Source organism: Mus caroli, unplaced genomic scaffold, assembly GCF_978045245.1.
Source record: "Mus caroli unplaced genomic scaffold, Mus_caroli_1 scaffold_7, whole genome shotgun sequence".
NCBI lineage: Eukaryota > Metazoa > Chordata > Mammalia > Rodentia > Muridae > Mus > Mus caroli.
The window spans coordinates 80591152-80599630 of NW_028227262.1; the positions used below are offsets into that span (position 1 = coordinate 80591152).

An 8479-nucleotide genomic window follows, 5' to 3' on the forward strand; every position below is an offset into this window, starting at 1 on the left:
TGTCCCTCAACAAAGGAATGGATACACAAAATGTGGTACATTTACACAATGGAGTACTATTCAGCTATTAAAAACAATGAATTTATGAAATTCTTAGGCAAATGGATGGATCTGGAGGATATCATTCTGAGTGAGGTAACCCAGTCACAAAAGAACACACATGATATGTACTCACTGATAAGTGGATATTAGCCCAGAAACGTAGAATACCCAAGATATAATTTGAAAAACATGAAACTCAAGAAGAAAGAACACCAAAGTGTGGATACTTCATTCCTTCTAACAATGGGGAACAAAGTTCCCATGGAAGGAGTTACAGAGACAAAGTTTGGAACTGAGATAGAAGGAAGGACCATCCAGAGACTGCCCCACTTGGGGATCTATCCCATAAACAACCACAAACCCAGACACTATTGCATATGCCAAAAAGATTTTGCTGACAGGACCCTGATATAGCTATCTCTTGTGAGGCTATGCCAGTGCCTGGCAAATACAGAAGTGGATGCTCTCATTCATCTCTTGGATGGAACACAGGGCTCCTAATGATGGAGAGAGAGAAAGTACCCAAGATGCTGAAGTGATCTGCAACGCTATAGGAGGAACAACAATATGAACTAACCATTACTCCCAAGAGCTTGAGTCTCTAATTGCATATGTGGCAGAGGATGGCCTAGTCAGCCATCAATGGGAGGAGAGGCCCTAGGTCTCAGAAAGATTTTATGCCCCAGTAGAAGGGAATGCCAGGCCCTGGAAGCAGGAGTGAATGAGATGCAGAGCAGGGTGGGGGGAGCAGATAGGGGAATTTTGGAGGGGAACATAGGAACAGTGATACCATTTGAAATGTAAATGAAGAAAATATCTAATTAAAAAAATTGGTAACTCACACAAAGAAGGAGAAGAAGAAGAAGAAGAAGAAGAAGAAGAAGAAGAAGAAGAAGAAGAAGAAGAAGAAGAAGAAGAAGAAGAAGAAGAAGAAGAAGAAGAAGAAGAAGAAGAAGAAGAAAGCCACAATGCTTACTACTGTCCAATCAACCCACACTTTCACAGGAATGTACAATCCAAAACAAAATCATCTATTACTTAATGCAATCTAAGGCCTATTGATAAAGGAAAGGTAAGTGTTACTGGACTTCCCTTCATATTTGCACATATCATTAAAGGAGGTGAGGTAAGAACTAAGATTCCAGATGTCCTGCAAACTAATGATTCACTTGTTTTAAGTTGAGGCTAACTGTCAACCTCCTACTAACATCCACTAAAATTTTCCTGAGCGAATCTTCCTCAGATCTTGGGGCTATCATGTGAGTACTCAGAAATGTCTTCCAAGCCTCGAAACTCAGAAACACTGATACGGGTATTAGATATCAGCACAAAGAGAGTGCACAGCAAAGGCATAGAAGTAAGCATTACTATTAATATATGTAAAAGCTGCTGCATGGTACTCCTCATGGGGATGGTGCTCTGTATATTGAAGAAGCTACCTATGACTAGGCATTTGTTCTCACCATCACTCGAGTCCAGGCCCCTGGAAAATCAGTGGGTTCAGGCACCTGCTGCAACAGTCTCTGGCCTTTCGTAGATATGTTTGTAAAAGTCTCTAAGGATTCTCAGGGTTCTGGAAATCCTTAGGTTCTTTTGAGCAAACAGTGATGTTGCTGCTTAAATAAAGATAATTTCTCTAGTTACTGCTCAGGAATTAATGTTGAAACTGTCATTTGTAGTACACAGCAGAGCCATGTGTCAAGTAGCAGTGTTTTCTGTGACAGTATTCAAGTCTGTCCTCACTAGTCAACCCTTTATGCTGAGGAATTGTGGGAAATAATAGTAAGTGGTAGAAAACCAACATATGGAGGACCTGAAGCTGAGGAAAAGGTGCCTTTAGTCTCTAAGTATGAAAGCACCTCCATCTTTACATGGAGTCAGAACTTCAAGTGACTCCGGCTGCTCAGATCAAGGTGTTATATGCGCATGTGCTGTGTTTTTCCTCTCTTTGAACTGTTGTTAGCAAAGTTAATGCTGCAAAATCTTATGTTTTATTTCAGAGAAATGTTTATGGTAAATTGTCATGTTAATTTCAAGAAATTTCTACTCCAAACACTTCCCAGAACAATATATACTATTTTTTTTAACCAATCAAAATTATTTGGTTGAATTAAATATCTAGTAGTTTCTTTCTGTTGTATATTCCCTGACAGCAGGATGCTCTTCTATATTAGCACTGTATATCTTTGAATTATATTATTCAAAATAGAGAGTACCTACTTTAGGACCATCATCTATAATTTTAAATCTTTGAATAAAAATTCATTCTCTGGAGATATACAAGTGGTTTGACCTCAGGTGTCTGGGAACACTGGGCTTGTGCTAAGTGCTCAGATCAGTAAGCCTTGCAGCTGTGACAAATCCTAACTGCTTCTTAATGATTTGCATACCCTCACTGCATGGCCTTGGGGACTTCTTCATATACCAGTCACACATATACTGTGCCATTGTCATTGCAGTCAGACTCAGCATGGCTATCAGGGCTCCTGCTGAGTTTCTTGGTATCTTGTTGCTCTTGTTTCCAGGTAAAATGAACTAAAATGGGAATTTCACTGTGATTAGTGTTGACAGGCATGTGGGGATGGTCTTCTTTTATCATGCTTACATATGTAGATATTCATTATGTCTCCACTCCTAGGTGCCAGATATGACATCCAGATGACCCAGTCTCCATCCTCCTTATATGCCTCTCTGGGAGAAAGAGTCAGTCTCACTTGCCGGGCGAGTCAGGACATTAGGGGTTACTTAAACTGGTTTCAGCAGAAACCAGATGGAACTATTAAACGCCTGATCTACAACACATCCAATTTAGATTCTGGTGTCCCAAAAAGGTTCAGTGGCAGTAGGTCTGGGTCAGATTATTCTCTCACCATCAGCAACCTAGAGTCTAAAGATTTTGCAGACTATTACTGTCTACAGCTTAATGAGTTTCCTCTCACAGTGATACATAACATAAACCACAGGAATGCAGAAGTGAGAGGCTGGACTGCTCCAGCTGCTCCTCCTCATGAGTCACCCACTGTAACTGATACTCAGAAGTCACTGGACCTTTAGTAAAGCTCTTGGAGAGTCATTTTTTGGTAGAAGAAACTAAATGGTTCTCTCTGTACCCTATCTTCCTTCCTCTTCATCTCCAGCAAGACAGAGTACCAAATGTCTTTTCTACCTTAACAGAGGATACAGTCATTTCATGTGAGGAATTGTATCTTGTGCTGAGTCTCATAGGGAAAATAATATGCTTGTGTAGACTTCCCAAGCACACATTATTTAAATACAAAACATTAGTTTCTAAATTTTGGTATTTAAGGAGTAAAGAAATATTACCTAGAGGCTGGGCTTGGTGGCACACACCTTTATTCCCAGCACTTGGGAGGCAGAGGCAGGTGGATTTCTGAGTTCAAGGCCAGTCTAGTCTACAAAGTGAGGTCCAGGGCATCCAGGGCTGTACAGAGAAATCCTGTCTCAAAAAACAAAAAACAAACAACAACAACAACAAAAACAACAAAAAAGAAATATTTCCTAGAGAATCTGAGAGTAGAGAGGATTCTTAGTTTTTGGTTTTCACATAAAAGCTAGACTCCATATTTCAATGGAAGGGAAGGCTGCCTGATCATCATTCTTTGCTGTTTTTTAAAATTCCAGCCATAGGTTCTAATGATTCCAGCTGTCTGCAACAATTCACATAGGATTCTTCTGGCTCTTATGTCCACAGCTCTGCTTACAAGAATCAAATATCATTATACCACACTCATATGACTTTTCATCCTACTAAATAAAGTAGAATTCAGATTTGACAAGAGGGCTCTAGTGGGGAGGTAGGGATCTCCCGGGAAAGGAAAAATTCAATAGATTTTATGGTTGGACTCTGGGCAGGGAGGCATGGGAACAAGAACTATCAGGCTGGAGAGGATGAGATGTGGGGAAAGGATACAGGTAGAGACTACGAGAATAGGGGATTATTTAAGGCATAATGTGGGCACTTAGTACTGTGGGAACTCCTGGGATCCTATGAAGATGACTCTAATAAGGACTCCTAGAAAAGAAGGATACAAACTTTGAACCAAGGATCTTCTCTAACCAGGCAAGACTTCCAGTGATGGGATTGGGATACCAGTCTTAGCAAATAACATTTAAACTACAACTATCCTGTCTGAAAGATGTGCTGGAAAATGGTGTCTTATAGTCTGTAGGAGTGGCCAGCCATGGGGTTGACTAACTTGAGGTACTTGTCATATGAGGGTTTCCATGCTTTGCATTATCTGGATAGCCAGAGGCTGCAAGCAGGATGCCTCAGAGACTTAGGGTAGAATCAAACACAACTGATAAAAAATGGGTCAATGAAATGACACCAAAGCATATTTGGCTATAGTTGTATATTGGTTACTAGCCCATTTGTAATTACGCAGACTTCCTTCAAAACCGAAATCTAAACATTAAGCAGTGCTCTAGGAACCCCATAGAAGAGGGGGAGGAAGGATTTTAGAAGCCAGAGGTGTGTAGAACACCAGGAAACCACAACCCAAGTATCTCTGCAAGGTTTAGAGGGACTTACAGAGACTGAAGTAGCAGTAATACAACCTGCATGGGTCTAGATTGTAAGCACACATGCTGTAGTTGTTTACCCTAGGTTTTTGTGGGACTCTTAACAGTGTCAGTGAGAGTGATGCAATTTTGTTTGACCTGGAGATGATATAGCTGTCTCTTGTGAGGATATGCCAGTGCCTGGTAAATACAGAAGTGGATGCTCACAGTCATCTATTTGATGGAACACAGGGCCCCCAATGGAGGAGCTAGAGAAAGTACCCAATGAGCTGAAGGGGTCTGCAACCATATAGATTGAACAACAATATGAACTAATCAGTACCCCCAGAGCTCGTGTCTCTAGCTGGATATGTAGCAGAAGATGGCCTAATTGGCCCTCATTGGGAAGAGAGGCCCCTTGGTCTTGAAAACTTTATATGCCCCAGTACAGGGGAATGCCAGGTACAAGAAGTGGGAGTGGGTGGGTAGGGGAGCAGGGTGGGGAAAGGGTATAGGGAACTTTCGGGATAGCACTTGAAATGTAAATAAAGAAAATATCCAATAAAAATACTTATAATTCCAAATTATACTTTAGCTTTTAATGTATGAATTTTTCTGCATATAAATACATACAGGAATGCATATAAAATGTACATATATATGTACATATATGAGTGTACAATGCATTCTTTTATATTTTAAAATAAATATTTTATACTGCACATGGGATTGAGAATGGCAAAACAAATTTTAAGGAATCAGAAATGTATAAAAGAAAAATTTCATGGGACAATAGAAGACATAATAATGTAAATGTCTTCTTAATTAAATGACAGATGAATATGTAGGAAAGACTTTCTTTTGGTGAATTCTAAGTAAGGCAAACAGTATGACAAACGAATAATATATTCACTCAATTTCCCTAAAAATTAGTGTAGTATGAGAAAATTAAATCTGTTCTATCATTGCGAACTTATTATATATGATTGTGCTATCAGTATATATATATATATATATTTATTTAAATTTTATTAGATATTTTCTTTATTTATCATTCAAATGTTATCCCCTTTCCTAGTTTTCCCTCCAAAAATCTCCTATCCTACCCTCAACCCCCCTCCTCCCTGCTTCCCAACCCATGCTCCCCTGCTTCATGGCCCAGGCATTCCCCTATACTGGGACATAGAACTTTCACAGGACCAAGGGCCTCACCTTCCATTGATGACCAACTAGGTCATCCTCTTCTACATATGCAGCTAGAGCCATGTGTCTCTCCATGTGTTTTCTGTGATTGTTGGTTTAGTCCCATTGAGCTCTGGGGTTACTGCTTAGTTCATATTGTTGTTCCTCCTACTGGGCTGCAAACATAGCGTAACATGTATCTTTATTACAGGTTGGAGCATATTCTGTGTATATTCCCAGGAGTGGTATTGCTGAATCTTCCCGTAGAACTAAGTCAAATTTTCTGAGGAACTGTCAAACTGATTTCCAGAGTGGTTGTACCAGCTTTCAATCCCACCAGCCATGGAAGAATGTTCCTCTTTCTCCACATCCTCACCAGCATATTCTTTTACCTGAGTTTTTGATCTTAGCCATTCTGACTGGTGTGAGGTAGAATCTAAGGGTTGTTTAGATTTTATTTTCCTGATGATTAAGGACATTGAACAATTTTTTTAGGTGCTTCTCAGCCATTTGTTATTCCTTAGTTGAGAATTCTTTGTTTAGCTCTGTATCCCATTTTTAAAATAGGGTTATTTGATTTTCTGGAGTCCAGCTTCTTGATTTCTTTATATATATTGGATATTATCCCCCTATCGGAGTTAAGATTGGTAAAGATCTTTTCCCAATCTGTTGGTGGACTTTTTGGCTTATTGACAGTATCCTTTGCCTTACAGAAGCTTTGCAATTTTATGAGGTAGCATTTCTCCATTCTTGATCTTACAGCACAGGCCATTGCTGTTCTGTTAAAGAATTTTTCCCCTGTGTCCATATCCTCGAGGTTTTCCCCACTTAATCCTCTATAAGTTTCAGTGTCTCTGGTTTTATGTGGAGTACCTTGATCCACTTAGACTTGAGCTTTATACAAGGAGATAAGAATGGACCAGTTAGGATTCTTCTACTTGCTAACAGCCAGTTGAGCCAACACCATTTGTTAAAAATGATGTCTTCTTTCCCCTGAATGGTTTTAGCTCCTTTGTCAAAGATCAAGTGACCATAGATGCATGGGTTCATTTTTGGTTCTTAAATTCTACTCCATTGATATACTTGTCTTTCACTGTACCATTACCAGGCAGATTTTATCACAGTTGCTCTGTAGTACAGCTTGAGGTCAGGGATGGTGATTCCACCAGAAGTTCTTTTGTAGTTGAGAATGGTTTTTGCTATCCTAGGTTTTTTGTTATTCCACATGAATTTTCAAATTGCCTCTTCTAACTCTGTGAAGAATTGTCTTGGAATTTTAAGGGGGATTGCATTGTGTCTTTAGATTGCCTTGGCAAGATAACCATTTTTACTATATTGATTTTGCCAATCTATGAGCATGGGAGATCTTTCCATCTTCTGAGATCTTCTTCGATTTTTTTCTTCAGAGACTTGAAGTTCTTATCATGCAGATCTTTCATTTCCTTAGTTAGAGTCACACCAACGTATTTTATATTTTATATTATTTGTGACTATTGTGAAGGGTGTTGTTTTCCTAATTTCTTTCTCAGCATGTTTATGCTTTGTGATTTCTTTGAGATAATTATTTTCATTTTTTATTAGTTATTTTCTTCATTTACATTTCAAATGCTATCCTGGAAATTCCCTATACCCTCCCCCCGCCCTGCTCTCCTACCTACCCACTCCCATTTCTTGGCCTTGGTGTTCTCCTGTACTGGGGCATATAAAGTTTGTAAGACCAAGGGCCTCTCTTCCCAATGATGACAGACTCAGCCATCTTCTGCTACATATCCAGCTAGAGACAAGAGCTCTGTGGGTACTGGTTAGTTCATAGTGTTGTTCCACCTATATGGTTGCAGACCCCTTCAGCTCCTTGGGTACTTACTCTAGCTCCTCCATTGGGGGCCCTATGTTACATCCAATAGATGACTGTGAGCATCCACTTCTGTATTTGCCAGGCAATGGCATAGCCTCACACAAGACAGCTATATCAGGGTCCTTTTTCAAATTCTTGCTGGCATATGCAATAGTGTCTTCATTTGATGCCTGATTATGAAATGGATCCCCGGGTGGGATAGTCTCTGGATGGTCCATCTTTTCGTCTTAGCTCCAAACTTTGTCTCTCTAATTCCTTCCATGGTATTTTGCTCCCTATTCTAAAGAGAGGTGAAGTATCGACATTTTGGTGTTCCTTCTTCTTGATATTCTTGTGTTTTGCAAATTATATCTTGGGTATTCTAAGTTTCTGGGCTAATACACACTTATCAGTGAGTGCATGTCATGTGTGTTCTTTTGTGATTGGGTTACCTCACTCAGAATGATATCCTCCAGATCCATCCATTTGCCTAAGGATTTCATAAATTCATTGTTTTTATAGCTGAGTAGTACTCCATTGTGTAAATGTACCACATTTTGTGTATCCATTCCTTTGTTGAGGGACATCTGGGTCCTTTCCACCTTCTACCTATAATAAATAAGGCTTCTATGAACATAATGGAGCATGTTTCTTATTACCAGTTGGAACATCTTCTGGGTATAGGCCCAGGAGACATATTGCTAGATCTTCCGGTAGTACTATGTCCAATTTTCTGAGGAACCATGAGACTGATTTCCAGAGTGGTTGTGCAAGCGTGCAATCCCATCAGCAATGGAGAAGTGATCCTGTTTTTGAGATAATTTTTTATCCAGCTAATTCACTGGAGTTGTTTATCAGACAGGAGTTCTCTGGTGGATTTTTGGGGTCACTTAAATATAC

At 39.6% G+C, this 8479-nt stretch overlaps 1 gene segment (V, D, J or C); it reads left to right on the forward strand.

Moving 5' to 3' along the window:
• The first annotated feature begins 2664 nt into the window (after nucleotides 1-2664).
• Nucleotides 2665-3096, forward strand: LOC110287942 (immunoglobulin kappa variable 9-129-like). The segment is given in 1 exon segment: nucleotides 2665-3096. A coding segment is annotated over 1 exon segment (432 nt).
• The last annotated feature ends 5383 nt before the right edge of the window (nucleotides 3097-8479 follow it).